Here is a 21,338-nt window from a genome sequence, read left to right on the forward strand (position 1 = left end):
CAATATGTCACGTGGCATGGCCAAAAAAAAAAAAAAAAAAAGTGATTCCTACCAGTAACTGCTAATACTGTGGTGGTTTGTTACCCTACATTTAGCTAGATTTCAGTTAGAGTTTAGTGAAAATTAAGATCATTTTCTTCCTATTCAAAGTCACAGACCCCTGAATTCTATCCATGAACCTCAGATTAATAACTCCTGCTCTAGGACACACACACACACACACACACACACACACACTCTCTCTCTCTCTCTCTCTCTCTCTCTCTCTCTCTCTTGGGATTCTGCAAGCCAGGCAGGGTGGAATTGGCATTTCCTAATTTGTAGATGCAGAAATCAAAGGTCAAAGAGCTGGTAAGGTGGGTGTGTTGGGAGGGTAGACAGAACGAGGGCCAAACTTTCTGGTCCAAACTCTCAGTTCATTTGCAGTTAGCATTAATTTCGCACCTACTATGTGCCAGGCATGTGCTGGCCTTGGTGGGAGGCAAGGAGAAGTGAGGGTGGTCCCTGCTCCTCAGGAGCTGGTTATCTCGTTGGGAGTTTAGAGTCTACAGGTCTCCCCGCCCAGGGATCTTGCTGCTTCTCCGGCTCATACAACATAAAATCAACCATTTTAAAGCATACAATTCAACGGCATTCATTCATTCACAATGTTGTGCAATCGTCATCTCTAGTTTCAAAATATTTTGTCACCCCCATCCTCATCAGCGGTTACTTCCCATTCCCCCTTCCCTCCAGTCCCTGGCAATCCATCTATGGATTTACCTATTCTGGATATTTCTTATAGATAGAATCACACAAGTTGTAGTCTCTTCCATTTAGCTTTGCGTTTTCAGGGTTCCTCCACATTGTAGCAAATAATGGGGCTTCATTCCCTCGTTTCTGTCTGCCCAGCATCCATTCTCTGGGAACCACACCTTGATTTTGTTTTGGACAGTTGCTCACCCTCAACTCTCAGTTCACTTGGTTTGCCTCACCCCCAGCACCAGGGGTGGGAACACGACTCAGCCTGGTCAATCAGAGTATTCCACCTGCTTGGCTGCCATAATTGCTTCATGGATGGGCAAGCAACTCAAGCTGAGTCTGAGACTAGGTTCTGGATTTTTGCTGGACATACTAGGAAGGAGGGCTTTTCTAGGGGATTTTTTTCTGGAAGAATGTAAGCTGAGGGCTGCTGACAGCCATCTTGTCACCATGAGTATAGAGGTTGTCTGATCATGAAGGTAACATAGAAGAGAAGACAAAAAAAAGAGAGACGGAGAATGGGAGGGAGGGAGGGAGGAAGGAAGGGAGAGGGAGAGACAGACAGACAAAGCCTTGATGACTTTGTTTGAGACCCTGGATCTTGCTATACCTGACTCACCCCCAAGATTTGTCAGTAAAGTGCTTAAGGCATTTGAAGATGGGATTCTGTCACTTGCAATTGAAAAAGTCCTGACCAATACATTCCTGAATGATTTCACCTTTATCATCACCGTGATGAATGCAAATGTTCTTAGGCTCCAGATAGGGCAGGTAGCCATGGCTGCGGCACATTAATACCACCTCTTCCACCAGAGCAGGCTGCATCCGCCATCGTGTGTCTAGAGGTCTTTGTGTCTCCATGGCAGACCTCATCTCTGTCTTCACATTAGAGTTACCTGTCTCCTCTGAGGTAGATGCTGTGCTCACTAGAACTGACCTTGGCTTCCTCCTTTCTGCCTACCTTACAGGTCCTGGAAGAGTGCAAGGCATCTGCTCAGGAAAGGTCTACGGTGATGACCAGACGTCAGGGCATAGAAGCTGGAGATAGTCCCACCCTGTTGGTCATGCTGAATTCTACAAAGAGTCTCTCCCATTGGGCCTCCCACAAATCCACCAAAGGGAATTGCCTGAAACCTCACTAATAAACCCACATCCCTAGCACTTTCTTCTGCACAAATAGAGGACCTGCTTCTTGACATTGTTCACTCATTGAGCACGACGGTGTAATATATTTAACTCTGAACCAAACTGATGCTAGTGTAATAAAAATGGTGACAACAATGATGCTGGTGGTGAACGGACTTAATTCTGCTAAAACGTGCTTTTCATCTACATTGCAGTGTGGCTCTACCAGTAACCAGCTGGGTGAATTTGGAAAATGATGACCTTGACTCAGTTTCCCCCATCGGAAACTGACAAGGTTGGGCTAGGTATAGGTTATAAAATTAAATGTCTACAGGGGTCAGATAAATAATATAAGTTTGTGAGGGGGGCTTAGTATAAGATAACAGGGTAGGTGGAGTTAGCAAAGACGTAGAGACTGCATTTTCTGAAAAGCACTCAAATCCCTTAAAAAAAGCATTTCTGGCTAAATAAGACATATCCCTAGGCTGAATCCAGCCCACAGACCACCAGTCATAATAACGCTGGGTTAGGTAATCTCTAGGGTACTTTCCAGCTGTGACATTCTCTAAGTCCCTCTGTTATACCCAGGAAGAGGTGTGGGGCAAGCCTTAGACGGATGCATGAGAGCCCAGAGAGATGAGAGCCCAGAGAAGGCTGACAACTTTTCTGAGGATACAAACAAGGGCAGAAGCCGGCCAGAAGACCCACGTGTCCAGCGTCCCTGGTCCTGTTCTTTCCCTAACACACCTTTCCTAGTGCAAAATCCAAGTTCATTAGCAAAGCCATGTTCTCTCTGGGGAGCGACCTGGTGAAGGGTTTTCAATACACTCACCATAGCACTCACTGACACCAAACTTGGCTCTAAGTGACAACCTGAAGGAAGCCGCAGAGTCTGAGGAAATTAAATCCTACCTCGACTCTGGCTGGTGCCAATTATATGATAATGTCCAGTGGGCACACTTAACTGTGTTTAAAACTTTAAATTTTAGATACTCTGTATCAAAACTTACATGGTAATCAAGACCAACTGAGAATAAGAGAGAGAGAGAGAAGAAATACAGGTGGAACGACTTGCAAAATTTTTCTTTCCGTGGACCAGCTTTTTAATTTCATGTTCCATTAGATGGGATAACAGCATCCTCTTGCAATTTTAATGTGATGTCCCGGACCGCAATATCCAAATACAATATTTATGCAGTAATCTCCAAAATGAAATATTCACGGGGTCGGGAGATTGGCCGCTGTATTTACTGCCTTCAAAAACTGATAAGTTGGACTTCCCTGGTGGCGCAGTGGTTGAGAGCCTGCCTGCCAATGCAGGGGACACGGGTTCGAGCCCTGCTCTGGGAGGATCCCACATGCCGCGGAGCAACTGGGCCCGTGAGCCACAACTACTGAGCCTGCGCGTCTGGATCCTGTGCTCCGCAACAAGAGAGGCCGCAATAGTGAGAGGACCGCGCACTGCGATGAAGAGTGGCCCCCGCTTGCCGCAACTAGAGAAAGCCCTCGCACAGAAATGAAGACCCAACACAGCCAAAAATAAATTAAAAAAAAAACAAAAACTGATAAGCTGCAAACACATGCTTTGGTTAATTATGAGTAAATAGAGACCACAGATTGCCTAGATCTCAGAAAGGGGCTACCAGGAACTTAGGTCTGGACCGGGAGAAGGTGGCAGACGCCCAGAGTCTGGGTATCTAGCAGGCGAAAAGAATCAGCTGTTTCAACAGTGATCTGCTTTTTATTCTTCCCTGTGGATTTACTATAACTTGAAAAGGTAAAGGTTGGAAACCAAAGTAAGTTTGTGAACACCTGGGTGAGTCTTGTCATCAATGCTGGCTCACCAGGAAAAGGTGCACGGCTCTCTCACCTGAGGGATGGAGGGAAGATTTGCAGCAATGGGCCCAATTCACAGAAGGTGACCAATCATGCTGCCCTCCCCTCAGTTTTGTTTCCAGTTGACCTGGTTACCTGGTAAAACTGGGGTCAACAGGTGATACCATAGAAGAGCAGACATGAAGAGGATCTGGTACCAATGCTGTCTCTGTTTGCACTGAGAAGTGGGGCTGGCTTAACCTCTCTGAATGCCAGTTTCCTCACCTGTAGGATGAGCTCCATGACACCTGTCCCGACAAGTTCCCAAATCAGCTGCAAAATTGTGATGGGTGATGTTTACAAAGGTCCTTGCAAAGTAAGCACTCTTCACCCAAGCAATGGGCTGACCCAACCATCAGTCCTTTTTTTCATAGAGATAACATCCCTCCCCAATCCTCCTTTGGTGTTCTATTTTTCTCCATAGCACTTTTCACTTTCTAATATAATATACAAGGTATTTATTTAGTTTATTGCCTATTTCTACTACTGGATGTAAGCCCCAAGAGGGCAGAGATTTTTGTCTATTTCTGATCACCTCTGTATCCTACTACAGTGCCTAACATACAGCTAGTGCCCAATAAATATTTGTTGAGTGAATGAATAAAGGGAACAATAACAGCCATGTCTGTCAGGCAATCAGGAAGTAGCTGCCATTAGTTAGCCAGGTATCAGATTTTTCTAACACACATTCGACAGACAAAGGAACTGAATCACAGGAAGTTTAAGTAATTTCTCCTAAGTCACGCAGCTAACAGGCCTAGACATGAATCCAGGTCTGGAGGAATCCAATGCAAGTGCTTAACTACTCTCTGCCATTCTTCATCTCAATTCGCCAGGGTCCCTCCAAAAGGACCCAAATGAAGGATCTGAGAACTTCTATTTCCTCAAAAAGACAATGCCCAGAAATGAGTGAACCAAGAGAAAATGGCTCATTGCTGGTTGGAAGAGGCTTTCAGCCAGACCTCACAAGGACTTCTGTCTTCAGAATAGGTTACTTAAGGGCAAACATGGTATCGTTTGCATTTGGTTTTACCTCCTGGGCTCTCAGGGATGGTTTGCCTCCCTGAGATTTTTCTCTACTGCCACAATATGGGACAAAGTCAGAGCTAAATATGCTTCTACTAGGATGTCACAAGGACCAAATCTACTCAGTTGAGCATCAAAGGAAATCAGATGGAGGATGGCAAGGGGTCCTGAATCTCCCCCATGGGAGAAGAGGTCAGTTAAGAAAGTATCTGTAGCCTTTGGAAATGGCCTCAGAAAGGGCAGACAATGAAGAAGTCTCTCAATTCAGTTAATTCCCTGGCTACAATCTCGGTATATTCATCAAGTGTGGAATTATTCCAGAACTGTCTTGTCCTGTAATGAATTCTGAAAGGAAGAACACTGCCCCTCAGATTTTACAGCATGTTTGAGCAAGAAGGAATCTCAGCAATCAGCTAATATAACTCATTTTATAGATAAAAAACCCCGACACACTGAGACTCAGAAAGGATGTGTGATCCAAAGTCATCCGAAGTCACACAGCCTAGAAAAAATATTTCCTCTTCTTCTCTTTCTCTCTCCAGTGATCTCCCACTGAACCCAGATTACTCCTTTAGCCTAAGTACAACCTAAGCGTTTTAGTTTAAAAATAAAGTCATGGAACACAGCATGAAAACACAATGTATGAAATCAGCCAGCTACATGAATGGGCTCACACAAACAGCCATGGCACACAGGGGCTCTGGAGCCAGAATATTTGGTACAAGTCCTGGATTTGCCACTACCCTTGGGCGACCTGAACATAAATGCCTCAGCTTCTTACACGGAAACTGGTGATCGTCATAATATCTGCCTCAGAGAGTTTAAGTGAGATTATATTATACATGGAGAGGGCTTAGCGTAGTGCTTGGCACTCAGTAAGTGCTTAATAAGTGTTCACTAAGATACTTAACTTTTTCCCTCATCAAGCCAGAAAATTAAAACTTCTCTCTCTCCTCTTCTCTATTCTGGGATTTGGCAGACAGGCATGTGTAGGGCACCTCCCCAGCTAAGGAGAAACCCTTCATGCTCTGAGAAGCAATGCCTTTTCAGCACCAAGGACAGAAGCCCAAAGCCCTCACAGTGCACCCATCTCCTGCGATTATTTTAGTGCAGCAATGCCCAGGGCTGTGGTGGTAGCGGGTGACAAGCAACACGGGCACCCTGATTCTGTCTGAGAACCACAAATACAAAACCCTCCCATCTTTCCAAGGCACAAGTCAGTGAGGATTCAGGTCACTGGGTTTCCTAGTTTGGCAGCTCCACAGGGGCTCTGCTGGCCATTTCTCACATGTCCAGTGTGGGTTATGCCCTTTCCCAAGCTGGGCTGGAGTCAGCTGTCAGGCCCCAACTCTGCAGTAGTTGGAAGAGAAAAGGGGCTTGGGGCATTTGCTCATTCAGCAACTCTCCAAGTCTCTGTGCTGAGAATATGGTTGTGAAGAAGACAGATATCATCCCTATCCTCTCTCTTCTAAGATGAAAGATAAAACCATAATATTTACCATTTATTGAGCACTTGCTACTTTCTAGGTCCTGTTCCTTGTACTTAATATATATTCTCTCATTTAATCTTCATCACAATCCTATGAGGGTTCATTTTCCAAATGAAGGAACAAAGACACAGAGAGGTTAACTAATTTTCCCGAGGCTACACAGTTGGTTAGTGGCAAGGAAGGGATTCAAACCTTAGCAGTCAGGCTCTGGATTCCACACTCTTAGCCACAAGACTATAACACTACTCTAATAAATAGGTAAGTAGTCATAAACAGCTATAAAACACATGAATATGTAATTAGATGTTTGTGATAAGTGTTATACAGGAAAACTTAGAACGCAATGACAAAATAAAGAGACAGGGACTTAATTAGTGAAGACTATTGGGGAAGACTTTGCTGAGGAGGTGGCATTGACAAGAAGGATGAGAAGGAATCAGTCATCTGGAGAATTTTGGGGAAGAACTTTATAGGAGACAGAAATAGTGTGTGCAAGAGCCCAAATGAACGAAAAGGAGCTAACGTAGTGGGAGTGGAAGCTACATGGAGAAGCTCAGCTTCACTACCTCACTCCAGAGGAGACCAGTCACAGGAGAGGCAGACTCTGACCTGATTGGTGGAAGGAATGTATCAGCCATAAGCACATGTGGCCTGGACATGGCAGGAAACTCCACAATGAACATACTTAGGGAAACGGTATAAGCACAGTGGCTAGGAATGTAGACTCTGGAGCCAGACTGCCTGGGTTTGAGTCTCTTTCCCCATTCCCAAGCTGTGTGTTGTTTAATCTCTCTAGCCTCAGTGTCCCTATCTGGAAAATGGGCATGATAATGACTGCACTTACACCATGGGATTGTTGTGAAAATTGAAAGAATTAATATCTCTAAGGCATTTGGGACAGTCTCTGGCACACAGTAAACCCTATCATTACACATGCCCTGGGCGAAGAAAGCTGACTTAGCTTTGACAGTCAGGAATGCAGAAAAAACCCAGCCTGAGCAGAAATGCAGAGTTAGGGGCCCAAATCCTGGAACTGAGAATCCCAGGCTTGGTGGCCCATGCTCTTCACAGCACTCAGGGCCCGAATCAGCTTGCACCTCTAAGAGTCTAAAGGTCCATTGAGGGCTAACTGATTTTCCCTATTTCACACATATTTAAAAACAATGTCTACTGCCTTCTGTTCTGATTATAAAAGTAATGCAGTTTCTCCATAGAAGGCATGGAACACAAAAAGAAAGCAAAGAAGGAAATAAAAAAATCATGCTCTACGTCTCAGAGATGACACTGCACATATTTTCCTTCTAGCCTTTAATCCAACTTTGACATGTATTGTTTTGAAAAAAGAAAAGATTGAAAGTTGACCTCAAAACTCATGCGGAGGCCCACAGAGCGTCTGTGTACACAGCTTTGTATGGGTGCCTGTGTGATGCTAAGCTTTATTTTGACATGGCTACCATAACTGGATTAAATAAAGTGAACATGCAAACAGGGATAAACTCACCGGTTGGGTTTAAGAAAAGCAAGAGGGAAATGCAATCTGCTTTCCCCATTGGAGATGAGATATTAGTTACCTCCTCCCATCAATCATGGTGCTACGAGACAGATGGGGAGAGAGCTCTTCTCCTGATAAGCAAGTTGGCACCAAAGGGCCTCCTGAAAGCAGATTTGCTTGGAGGAGGTTCCTGGCCAGGCTCTTGATGGATTTGCCAACTTTTGGTTAAACAATTGCCTATTTATACATCAAGGGAGGTTTGGGCCTGAAGATTAGTTCAATGTCAGAGAGAAGAAGCTGCTGAAGCTGCTTTAGCTGCCTTCCTGGTGCCCAGCGAGGGACTGCCGCCTCTAGCACGTGGCCCCCAGACCAGGGAACAGGAAGAAACTTGTTTATGCCACTCCTGACCTGAGGGCTGGGACCCCTCCTAGCTTCCTTCTGGTCTAGTCTTCTTACATTTGAAATGCTAGTTGTTCCTCTAAGAGTTGTAGAAAATGTTTCGAAAACGTTAATCACGTGTATATATACCATCTTCAAGGCTTTTCCATCGTTGTCACCATCACCACTATCATCATCACCACCATCATCAACTTAATGTGCATAACTAACTATTCCAAGAGCTTACTCACATATTCACTCATTTAATTCTTGCAGCAATTCTATGAGGTTGGTTTTACTATCATTATTCCCATTTTACAGATGAGGAAACTGAAGCACAAGTGATTGATGTTACTTACCCAAGGCCACACACCTAGTGAGTGCTCAGCATACGAACGCTGGCAGTCGGGGTCCAGAACCCAGATTCTTAACTGCTATGCTATAGGTTTTATGAAGTCTGTATGAGACTTTCCTTAATATTTCTTTTCTAAACCAACTTTAGATAGCTTCAACTGTTTTCTTTTAAACTTAGTTTTATTCTAAGCATCATGTCCATGAAATCATCGATTAGATGGGCTAATTATATAAATTTTAGCTGATATGCATAAAATCAATACTAACTCTCCCATGATGCCCATTTATGAACACCCCCAAATAATCTCACATATCACTGGTGGATTGTGAACACACTTTGGGATAGGGTGACTCTAGAAAGTAGGGGAAGGACTGATTTTCCTCCCTTGCTCCTTTAAAAATGATTCTGCTTAAAATCAGCAGAGTTTTGCTCTTTCATCCACACACCCCAAGAACTGAAAACAACAGGTCCTCTCAGATGCAGTCACTAATCGTGGGGTGATAAAAGTCAGACCTAACCAGGCTCCAATGCCAGCTGTGTGGAACCTTGAGCAAGTTAAAGCAACTTTGCAAACCTCAGCTGTACTCTTTAACAGAGGATAGCACAACTTGAAAGCACCTGGCTTGGCACTTCCTGTGGTCAGTGAGGATACTGAGTCCTCCACAACCCCCACATCACTGTCCTGATCTTATAAAGAAGAGGATACGAAGGCATGGAGAGTCGAAGCCATTTGTCAAAGTCCCCTGGCTGTCATACGGCAGAGCTGGCATTTTGGCACAGGTGTCTGGACTCCATTGCCCATGTTCTTACCACTACACCACACTCTGCCCCAGGGCTAAGCACTGGGGCCCTGGTGACCTTGAATTATTTGGAGAACTTAGACCGACCAAGGCCGGAAAATTCCCAGAGGAAACTCTATTCCGGCTGAGGGAAATGATTTTCCCTTTCCATCTCCCTGTAAGGGGCCTGTCCCTACACACTGAGCCTTGATCAAGCTGCCGAGATTTGGGAAACTTCTCCAATGCTCCCCGAGCAGAACCCAGGAGTTCCTGGGGATGTCTGCCAAGACCTGCTAATTCAGGGCACTTGCTTCTTTTAGCCCTGCAGAGGTTATCTGGGAAACTGATAATTGTGCTATTTGTCTTTCAATATATCTAGCTACTTCATTTTTGGAGGAAAGCAAGGAAATACAGTGAACACAACACTCCTCTTCATTTAATTATAGGAACAGTCAGGATCAATTTGGCAGCTATTAAAGTACCAGTCTGCCTTTATGCCATCTCTTAGCAGCGGGAGCTGGAAGTCCAAATTGGCTGCTAAAGGCTGAAGCTGGGGACAGAAGGTCAAAACTGCTATTAGGAACCACATGGAATTAAAAACTAAGGCACCCTGTGGCCTATTTTGTATCTCACTGCTTGCTTTTGTCCCTCTCCATCTCTCTGTCTTTTAAACTCTCTGCCTCTGTCACACTGTCTGGTCCCGAAGCATGAAGCATCAGAATGGGAAGGCATTTGGAGATCATGTCATTCAACCACTTTGTCTTTCAAAGGGAGAAAATGAAGCCCAGAGAAGCAGAGTGGCTTCCTCAAAGCCACCCAGCGTATTGGAGGAAAGCAGGACCAGAACACAGAGAGGCCGCATCATGCAGGGATTTGAGCTTGGGCTCTGGGGACACACTCACTTAGGTTTGAGTCCTAACCCTACCCTAGCTGCGTGAGCTTAAGCAAGTTACTTCACCTCTCTGAGTCTCAGTTACCTTATCAGTAAAATGAGGCTAATACGTTGAGAAGGGTCACCATCTGGAGCCAGAAAATTAAACCAACACAAAGGGAAAGAGAACTAACAGAAGTTAATGGGTGAGGGTGGTCAAAAGGTACAAACTTTCAGTTATAAAATAAGTAAGTTCTGGGGATGTAATGTACAGCACGGTGACTACAGTTAATAATACTGTGCTGTATGTATTTGAAATTTGCTATGATCTTAAAAGTTATTATCACGAGAAAAAAGATTGTAACTATGGGTGGTGATGGATATTAACTAGACTTACTGTGGTGGTCATTTTACAATATATACATATATTGAATTGTTATATCACTTACTTGAAACTAATATAATATGTCGGTTATATATTAATTTAAGAAAAGATTCCTGCCAGTGAACTACTTGGCTATTTGATGCGATGTGTTTATTTTACTTTAACCCTCTCCAGAAATAATAAGAAATAATTAAGCAGCCAGAAAATAAAAAAGGAATTAACAGAGAGTCTGGGCTTGATGATATCATTTGAACTGCTTGATTCAGCTATGTCTGAAGTCAGATAGTAATGTTTTAGTTGCATCGCCCAATAACTTCCTTTACCCTTTAAGCGAGTTTGAGCTGAGTTTCTGTCACTTCCCACCAAAAAGGGTCCTTCTTAACATGCCATCAGTGCAGAGCCAGAGCAGAGCCCCACCCAGGCTGCACCCGTGGGAGACACGAGGGAAGATGGGCGTGGCCAGGTTTGTTCACTCAGCAGGTGAGGCCTCAACTGACAAAGAGGAGAAAGTCGCCGTTGATGGCTCATTTTACTATTGAATTAATTCTAAATTAATCTCCTGAATTCATCTAAGTGAGAGAATTCCAGCTGAGGACTCATGCATGAGTGTTGGGACTTGTGAGCTGTTTTGTCCAGAGAGCCTTGGGTTTTAGGGTTTCAGAGGGAGATGCAAGCAACAACTCCTTAGCCTGCGTCTTTATCCTGCCCTTTATCCTGCTGTGCCATTGGGGTACCACCTGTCAACTGCTGATGCACAGCAACTGGACAAGATGTACTCATACACCCAGAGGCACAACTCTGGCCTATACACCATCTATTTATTTCTCCCACCTGCAATATTTGAGTCCAGTGTTTATCATGGCAATGACCTCATCACTACCACCACCACCACCATCATCATCTTCATAGGGCATTTATGATATGCCAAATGCTTTATATACAACATCTCATTTAATCCGTCCAACAATCTCATGCGTATAAGTCCACTAATGTTTCCATTGTACAGATAAGGGAACCGGCTCAGAGAGGTTAAGTCACCAGCCCAGTGAAACACAGACAGGACGTGGTGGATCAGAACTTCAACCCAGGAGGTATGACCTCAAAAACTCATGGGGCTTCCCTGGTGGCGCAGTGGTTAAGAATCCGCCTGCCAATGCAGGGGACATGGGTTCGAGCCCTGGTCTGGGAAGAGCCCACATGCCGCGGAGCAACTAAGCCCGTGCGCCACAACTACTGAGCCTGCGCGTCTGGAGCCTGTGCTCCGCAACGGGAGAGGCCGTGACAGTGAGAGGCCCGCGCACCGCGATGAAGAGTGGCCCCCGCTCGCCGCAACTGGGGAAAGCCCTTGCACAGAAACGAAGACCCAATGCAGCCAAAAATAAATAAATAAATAAATTTATTAAAAAAAAAAAAGAAAAGAAAAAACAACTCATGATTTTAACCTCTGTGTTGTACCCAGTTCCTAGCACAGGGCCTGGAAATAGTAGATAGAGAATAAATACTGAGTAGGCTGAAACAACAATACCAGGGTGGATGTAATTCAGACACAAGTCTATCAGCTTACAGTGGATTCCTTTCTAATGATATGACTTTGCACAAAACATGTATTATAAGTTATCTGGAAGTGAAGAAGCGTCTTCATTCTCTACCTAAGGGTGGGGATACCAATATCTGGTCTAGTTCTGATAACTTACCACCTCCGTGGAATCTTGCTCAGCTCCACCCTGCTTCCATGGGCTTTGGGGCCAGAGAATTGGGTTCAAACTCTAGCACTTACCAGCTGTGTGACTTTGGGAAAATCATTTGGGCTCCCAAAGCTGCCCTTTCTTCTCCTGACAAATGGAGATAATAATACGTATTTTTTACACTGAGTGACTGTAGGAATAAAGTTGGATCCCGTGTGAAAAGGGCCCAGCAGAGCGATGTGCACTTAGTAGGAACACAGCCTACTATGTGTCTACAATTCTTCTTTATCCACCAGGCCTCTCCAGTGTAGTGGCCAGAACATGCTATATTAATCTGTGCTAATTTACAGAGCATCTTCAAGTCTGGGGGCTCCTTTTAAGTGTAAAGAATGCAGGCTGCCAGTAGGACAGGCCCAATCTAGAAAGAGACAGCTGGATGCAATCAAAATTAAAATTAAGGAAAATGATACAACCCAAGGATTCTGGGGTTACTTCTTGGAAGCTCAGGAAATGCAGCTCGCTGCCTGCTCTGCCCCTCCCTTCTGTGGATATCTGGGTGACGTGGATCACAGAAACAGCTAAAATGACACCTCCATCGGCAGTGGCAGAGAACACCTACAGCAGAGATGGCAAACTGAAATGCCAACAGGGTGAGGTAGGGGAGAGGGCAGCAAGGACTGCAGCAACCTGTAGAACGTGGGCTTTGTCTAAGATCCAGATCATAACTTCCATGAGAAAATTCAAGCACAGATTTAGTGGACCTTTGGCTCTTTTAAGATGAGCTGGAAATCTGGATTTCCCTGGGAAATATTGCTATTTTTAAATGGGGCTATTAACTTTCAAATGAAGCACCTGAATTAAACAAAACAAAACCAGCACGAAGGCCAAACAAAACACATTAACACGCTAAAGGTATCCTGTGAGCTGCCAGATTAAGCTCTGAATGCAACGCTAGGAAAAGGCTCTAAGATGGCAGAGTGATCCTGGGCAGTGTTTTATGTCCAGATGGTGGAGCGGATCCTGTGGTCTCTCCTACAGAGGGTGCTCAAGACTGTGTCCCCTCCAGCTGATCTCTGGCCGCGGAGATTCAGACTCAGCTCAAAGCGGGACTGTAGTGATGCTGTTGGCTTTGCTCAGTTTAAGTGAGAGGCACAATAGATCCAGGTGGGGCTTCTGGTGCCTCAAATCCCTGCCAACATCTTAGGCGGCAAGAGTGAGGCAATGGTGAGGGCACAGCGCTGGGAGTCGGGATACTCGAGTTCAACTCCATGCTGGTATGAGACTCTTTCCTGCTAGAAGGTAAATTCCACGAGAGTGAGGAGTTTGTCTTGTTCACCTCTAGAAGGGTGCCTGGCACATGCTTGGCACTAAGTGCATGTTTGTTGAATGACTGGCTGACCGAATGAATGATCTGGGGACATCACTTACTTAAACTATGGGCCTTAGTCTTCCTACCAATAAATTGGGTATTAAAATGACTACCCTAGTTTCCTTGAAGGACAGCCATAAAGTGATAACGGACTCATGAAAGGGCTTGAGGGGAAAGGTGTAAAGGACTATGACATGATGAGACACATTCACTGTTATCTCTGTTCCTGGCTGGCAGGAGATACCATTTCAGATCCTACAAAGAAAGGGCCAGGCCCATCCATGCCATGCCTCTCTCCCATCCTCAACTTTTCTCTGGCTGCATCAAACCAGCCTAGAAGGAAGCCCCCAGATGATCACTCAGATTTTCATTTCCCTTTTGCACAAGGGTAGGGGGAGGATATATTACCTTGCATTGTCCCGGCCGTGTGACTTCAAGAAATTCATATCTCGGTATCGGGAGAGAAATGCCACCAGCTGGTCATTTGTCCTGTGGAAGCAAACCGAGAGGAAAGTCAGGGTCCTCCAGAAATCATGGAGACTTTGTGTCCTGGCTCCCTTCTTTGTCACAGAAACCAGGTCCCCTCCTTCTTTCACACCATGCAGGTAGGTAAGGCATCTTCTTTCATGTGTCACCATCATTGAGCTTACCACAGTATGCTAAAATGGACTGTTTGTCTCTTACATACTCCATATGCTATGAACTCCTTGAGAATAAGCATAGTACCTTATTTGTTTTGGAATCTCCAGTGCCCAACACTGGGCTTGGCAAACAGTAAGGCATCAGTGAATACTTCAGTGCCAGATACAGAGTAACCTCAGGGCCTTTGCACTTGCCGTGCCTGGGAAATTCTACCCCATATCTTTCCATGTCTGCTCTTGTCATCCAGGTCTCCTTTCAAATGTCTCCTCTTCAGAGAGGCTTTTCTTTTTTTTTTTTTTTTTGCCACCCAACCTAAAGTAGCACCTACCTCCCCCACCCCCATCACATCACTGCATTTACAACATGAGCTCATCACCATCTGAAAGAGCTATATTTGCTTACATTAGGATGTAAGCTCTGTGAGGACAGAACCTAATGAAACTCACTCATCACTGGCACATAGTAGGAGGTACATTAATGTTTGTTGGATGAATGGATGACTCAAGGTGAGATGAGTTTGAACTGACTCCTTCAAATGCATTTTGAGGAATGAATGAGTCAATGAATGAATGAATCCATAACCCCGGGGCTGACTGAGAGAGCTTTAAGAAATATGAAGTGCGATGCAAACGGGTGACATTGTTCCCAGCATTGTTATCCCAGATTTATCGCCATCAATCTCAGCACTAGCAGTGTAGTCACAGCTAATCAGCTTGTGCATACAGCTGTGACAGTATTTTAAAAGGCAGTCATACGGGGTCTCCATCTGCCAGAAACGCAGTTGCCTCTTACGCTAAATAAACCCAAACAGGTAAACGGTGCTGAAGTGACAGCTCCTTTATCATCTGGCTTCTCTGCTCAGGGATTTTTTTTTTTTAATTAATTAATTAATTTATTTTTGGCTGTGTTGGGTCTTCGTTTCTGTGTGAGGGCTTTCTCTAGTTGTGGGAAGCGGGGGCCACTCTTCATCGCGGTGCGCGGGCCTCTCACTATTGCGGCCTCTCTTGTTGCGGAGCACAGGCTCCAGACGCGCAGGCTCAGTAGTTGTGGCTCACGGGCCTAGTTGCTCCGCGGCATGTGGGATCTTCCCAGACCAGGGCTCGAACCCGTGTCCCCTGCATTAGCAGGCAGACTCTCAACCACTGCGCCACCAGGGAAGCCAGGGATTTTTACTTAAAAGGAAAGGGTTAACCATTGTTTCAAATTGGGAGAAACGGTGACGGCGCATCTCTGGGAAGAGAAAGGAGGCTAGACTTTGGGGGGGCAGGTGGGTGCCTAAGAAAGAGATGCCTGTGCTCTAGAAGCAGACAGGGCCGGGGACAGATCCCAGCTCCACTCCTGACCCAGCTGTGTGTCCTACGGTAAGTCATTCAGCCTCTGAGTGGCGGCCTTCACCTGGCTGCCCTTCACACAGTAGGTATACATACTGATGGATAACCGGGTGGACTTAAAGGGCATACAGTAGGTGCACAATAAATGCAAGCTGCTCTGCTCTTGGCCTCCCACCACCTGGTCAGGGCCGCCCTCACCCCTCACCCCTCACCCCTCACCCCCTCCTTCAGTTCCCTGCATCACCTGCAGTCGCGCCACTCCAAGCCCCTGCTCTCTGGTTGGACCACTATTGTTGACCAACTCATAATTTCAGCGGAGGGGGACAGAGAAGTTAAGACATGCGGCAGTGGAAACGAGCACTGCCGACATCCCGTACTAGTTTACAGAAATCAACACCACTTCAAAACCTGCCGTTCTAGTGGCTGCAGATGCCAGAAAAACCCCGTGTGCCTACAGCAAGGTAAATCCGCCCAGGCACAAACGCGGAAAGCTTAGCCCTGAGGATGCGCACAGAGGTGAATCTCAGGGACGCAGCCAAAGGCCAAGTTCATGTGTCCATCTGCACGTGGAGCATCTCCGCAAACAGGCGAGGTAAAGCCCACGCGTGCTTCCCTCCCATGCTTCCCTCCCAGTTACGGGTTGCTGTGGGCAGAGGGCCTCTTGAAGTTGCTGGAGAGGTGGAAACTAAACCAGCCTGCAAAGGAAATGAAAGCAATCTCTCTTACAAACCATAGAGGCCCGTTCCATCTCCGCGTCTTAGCAGTTCCTGTTTACCAAGCCCCTCTCTACTCTCTGCGACAGTTCATTATTGTCCTCCTGATGAATACCGGGACAAGTTAACCTCTGAATGGGTCCCTGGCAGCAGGAATAATAAAGAGGGGCCTCTCAGCAGCCTCAGTGGCAGGATTGAAGGGGCCGGGCCGGGGCTCCTGGGCCCCCTCTCACGAAGCCTCAGGCCTCCCAGGGTCAGCGGCTGAGGCTCCATTTAGCAGCCCCAGAAAGCGCTTTTCAGGGCCCCGAGCTGGGGCCATTGTCACATTTACCGCTTCACCGCGTCCCCATCTGACGGGGATGAATAGGCATTTAGCGAATTTACTTAGCGATGCTTCCACATGAAATCGTCTCAAAAGATGACATCTTAGGGGAGGGAGCGTGGATGGGGAGGGGCTGCAGATTCCAGGCCCAGAGCCTGTGGGTAAAACCGATTTTCAAAGCACAGCACTGGGTCCTGGCTGGGCTGGACACGGAGGGGACCCTGCCTCCCCCTCCCCAGGTGAAGAGCCTGCCCCGCGAGCTAAAACCTGTCCCCCAGCCCTTCTGCAGGGGGAGACAGAATTCGGCTGAGGACCAGGTTTCCCTACGGGGCTTTCCGACGCCTGTTGGTAATTGCCTACATAATATTTAGTTCCCTCTGGATAATTAACAGCTTGCGATCTGTTGTCATTTTACCCAGTTCCCTGCTCTCTCCCCCTCACACGCATTTCTCACTCCTTTCTGGTGGAGTCATTTGCCAAGTGAATTCCACACCTCATCGCTTGTGTCTGTCTCCTCCCCAATTTCCTTCCACCTTTTGTGGAAATTATCAGAAGACACATCTATGCCAGTTCCTCCGATTCATGGTGGGGCCTCTGGGACCCATCACTGTGGCCTTTGGAGCCACTGGGACATCTTTATGGGAATATGTAAGTAAATAAATATTACAATAAATAATTTGTTTTAATAAATACATTTATTTTAATGTAAATAAACTTATTGGAACCATGTGGGAACCTCAGTTAGAAGGAATAAATACATGAATAGTAAAATGAGCTCCCAAAGCACCACCATTTATGAAATGTCCACCAGGCCCTAGGCCCCAGGGCAGACTTTTGTTACAATTTATTGCATTTAGTCATCAGAAAGAGTATCTAAAATGCGAGTTTCATTCCCATTTTACAGATGAGCAACTGAGACTCAGAGAAAACACCCATTTAGTGAACAGTGCAGAACTAGGATTGGAACCTGGTTCCAAATGCAAAGCTTGTGTTCTTTGCTACTAGATGGCTTCTACAAATGAATGAATGGATGAATGAATGAATGAATGAGTGAACGAATTCCATCCCAGGTACAAGAGAAAACACACATGTGTTCCACTGCCTCCTTATTCAGAGCCTGGCCTTGGGACCAGCAGCATTCGCCCACTGCTATTAGACGTGTCCTACCTCAGGCTCCACCCAAGACATACTGAGTTAAAATTTGCCTTTTAATAAGACTCCCAGGGGATGTGTGTGCCCTTTAAAGTTTAGGAAGTGCCGCTTCAAGCCAAGCATGAATATCGGTAGTTAATTCTCTTCCTCTTCATCTTCTCCCCACGGTCTCTTCCTGAGAGCCCAGACTTCAGGCAGGTTACTTTCATCTCAATAAGCCTCAGGTGTTGGGAATATTAAATAAAATAATGCATGTAAGACCTGTGCGGTAGTACCCAGCCCACAGTAAGCCCTTGATAAAGGTTAACTGCTATTTAATAGTATTATTGCCATCGTGAGCATCAGAAGCTTAAGACATTTTGAACTGGGGACAGCAGTATAAAGACCCAACCTGATTTGAACTTGGAAAGCTTTCTGTGCTTCATACCCACGAATTTTCTGCAGAGCATGGTTTGGGAGACGCCCCACAGAAGGGAACCTGTCTACAGTCTCCCAGCCGGCATCACAGTTCTGAACTGGCTCCCAGAGGACCACCACACTGCTGTGTGTGTCAGATATGCATGTAGCTCTGGGCATGAAGACACCCAGGAAGAAGGGGCAGAGCTCTTAGGTCCTCGGGTGCCCAGAAGTCCAGTCACAGCCCAGCCTGTCTGCAGGCAGCGAGTGGCAGGGCACGGAGTGGATGGGGCCTGCTCAGTCTCACGTGGAAGGAGCCCAACACAGAGCCAACTGCCCTCCTCTGGGTCCCTCCTGCCCACCCCGATACCCCTTCCCTGATACAGGATGCTAATACGCTGCCAGAGGTGTTCATGGCTGATGGCGAGGCTGACGGTGCTAAGGCAAAGCTCGGCACAGAGTTTTGTGAATGTCAGGATTTCAAACCCCTGATGCTGCCAGGTATGCCCAGACCCCAGAGGGCACTGGATTTAGCCCTCCTGGATGCAGTGGGTGGGCCATTTGTGGAGCAGAAGTGTGTGTGAGGGGCAGTGGATGGAGGCCTGTGGAATCGGGCAAGCTGAGCACTGAGGCACCTTCGATCTGAGCTCAGAATATACTACAGTATTTCCCCAACTTCTTCCACTAGTGTATCATCTGTACAGTTATTTGGGCTTCCCTGGTGATGCAGTGGTTGAGAATCTGCCTGCTAATGCAGGGACACGGGTTCGAGCCCTGGTCTGGGAGGATCCCACATGCCGCGGAGCAACTGGGCCCGTGAGCCAAAACTACTGAGCCTGCGCGTCTGGAGCCTGTGCTCCGCAACAAGAGAGGCCGCGATAGTGAGAGGCCCGCGCACCGCGATGAAGAGTGGCCCCCACTTGCCGCCAACTAGAGAAAGCCCTCACACAGAAACGAAGACCCAACACAGCCAAAAATAAATAAATAAATAAATAAGTTATTTCCTATATATGTTCAATTTAGGTACCACCTTTGCATTACCCTATGCAACAATATTTGTGGTAGCTGATGTACCCTTCTATTTTTCAAATTTTAAATGGTGGCAAAATACACATAAAACTTGCCATCTTAACCATCTGAAGTGTACAGTTTAGTTGTATTAAGAACATTCATATTGTTGTGCAACCATCACCACCATCCATCTCCAGAACTCTTTGCATCTTGCAAAACTGAAACTCTGAATCCGTTAAACAACAACTCCCCACTTCCCCCTGCCCCCGGCAACCATCCTTCTACTTTCCATCTCTGTGAATATTCAGAGTAGTCAAACTCTAGGGACCTCATATAAGTGGGATCACACAGTATTTATCTTTTAGTGACTGGCTTCTTTCACATGGCACAATGTCCTCAAGGTTCCTCCATGTGGTGGCATGGGTCAGAATTTCTATCCTTTATAAGGCTAAATAATATTCCATCTTGACGTACCATTTTTATGTTTTCTCCTATGACATGTGAAAAGCAATAATGACGCCTTGTCCGTATTCCTCCTAAAGCAGCTGGGCCACCAAAGGCATATGGAGAGTGGCCATCTGCCCCGGGGTGCCCAGGACTGAGGGGGTGCCCAGGACACAGAAGTTTTCATTTTAAAATCAGATGGTTCTGGGCACATGGATCTGCCACGGGATGTGTGACCCCAGGAGAAACGTCATCCTCTATCTTTCTACAATAAACCCAAGAGTACAGAAAACCATGATGGTGGGAAGGCCAACTGTAACCATCTCCTGTGCTTTTAAAATTATAACTATGAAACTCAGGCTACAGCAAGATCATGAAATAACAGCAGAGGCAACAACAGTATCTAACACTTGAGTACCTACTATGTGGGTCAGACACTGTTTTAAGCACTTTGCACCTATTGACCCACTTATTCCTCATGTCGACCCTATGAAGTAGATGCTGTAGTATTTATATCCATTTTTTATTACAGAAATGGGAACATGCATCTTCGTGGCTTTTTGATGTAACGATGTGTCCTGTTCTGTCTAATCAGCACACGCAGGAAGACTTCATCCTTTTAATGGCCGCACAGCCTCCTATGGAATGGGCACAGCCAATCCCCTAGTGATGGACATTTAGGTTGTTTCCTCATCTGCATCCCTGCTTACAGGTATTGCTCCTATGAACATCCTTGCACATTTATCTTTCCACATGTGGGTATGATAGATTTTTGTAGGATTAAACTCCCAGATGTGGAACTGTTCACGCAAAGTATGCTTTTTTTTCCAGTTTATTTTATTTACTTTATTTTTATAAATTTATTTCTTTATGTATTTATTTATGGCTGTGTTGGGTCTTTCTTGCTGCACGTGGGCTTTCTCTAGTTGTTGTGAGCGGGGACTACTCTTCATTGTAGTGCGCGGGCTTCTCATTGTGGTGGCTTCTCTTGTTGGGGAGCACGGGCTCTAGGCACGCGGGCTTCAGTAGTTGTGGCACATGGGCTCAGTAGTTTTGGCTCGCGGACTCTAGAGCACAGGCTCAGTAGTTGTGGCACACAGGCTTAGTTGCTCCGCAGCATGTGGGATCTTCCTGGACCAGGGCTCGAACCCGTGTCCCCTGCATTGGCAGGCGGATTCTTAACCACTGCGCCACCAGGGAAGCCCCAAAGGATGCTTTTGAGTCTCTCTTTGCTTTCAGAAAGACTCATTACGTGGACCGAGGCTGCCCCAAGGGTCGAGGGCATGGCTGGGGCTCACATCATTACACAGGAACTGACCAGCTGGCTACCAGTGGTGTGGGCAGGGAGAAGGAAATTGTAAAGGGGATGGAGGAGGGGAGGCTGGTGGGCTTCTCCAGCAGGCTGGCCAGGCCTGAGCAGGGGCCTTCTGGTTTCCCCACGGTACCAACAGCCAGTGGGACCCAAATGAACCTTCTGTCAGGCAGCAAGGGGTGTGGGGGGCACGGCAGAGAACCATCCTCCTCAGTACTCGGGGCAGCTGCTCCAGCTGGTGCCCATCTGTCCGCTAACAGCCCCGGGATTTTCAATCGGGCACCTTGGACGATAATTTTCAGGAGCCTGGCTAGAGTCATGAGGCGAGCAGGCATTGGGTCTAATTCCATTCTGTTCCTCCAGGACCCGGTACACAGTAGGTGCTCAACAGTTATTCAGCACAGCGCCCACCCCATGGGACGGGCTCAGCCCCCGAGGGCGGAG

At 46.5% G+C, this 21,338-nt stretch overlaps 1 protein-coding gene across 1 annotated transcript in view; it reads right to left on the minus strand.

Annotated features, from left to right (window-relative positions):
- The window catches only part of XYLT1 (xylosyltransferase 1), a 297,683-nt gene that overhangs the window by 28,195 nt on the left and 248,150 nt on the right, over positions 1 to 21,338 (minus strand). The window contains exon 6 of the mRNA XM_007188435.2: positions 13,980 to 14,060. Coding sequence (XP_007188497.2) covers positions 13,980 to 14,060 — 81 coding nt within the window. The remainder of the gene's footprint in view (positions 1 to 13,979; positions 14,061 to 21,338) is intronic.

The sequence above is a fragment of the Balaenoptera acutorostrata genome, chromosome 15 (assembly GCF_949987535.1).
Source record: "Balaenoptera acutorostrata chromosome 15, mBalAcu1.1, whole genome shotgun sequence".
NCBI classification, from domain to species: Eukaryota; Metazoa; Chordata; class Mammalia; order Artiodactyla; family Balaenopteridae; genus Balaenoptera; species Balaenoptera acutorostrata.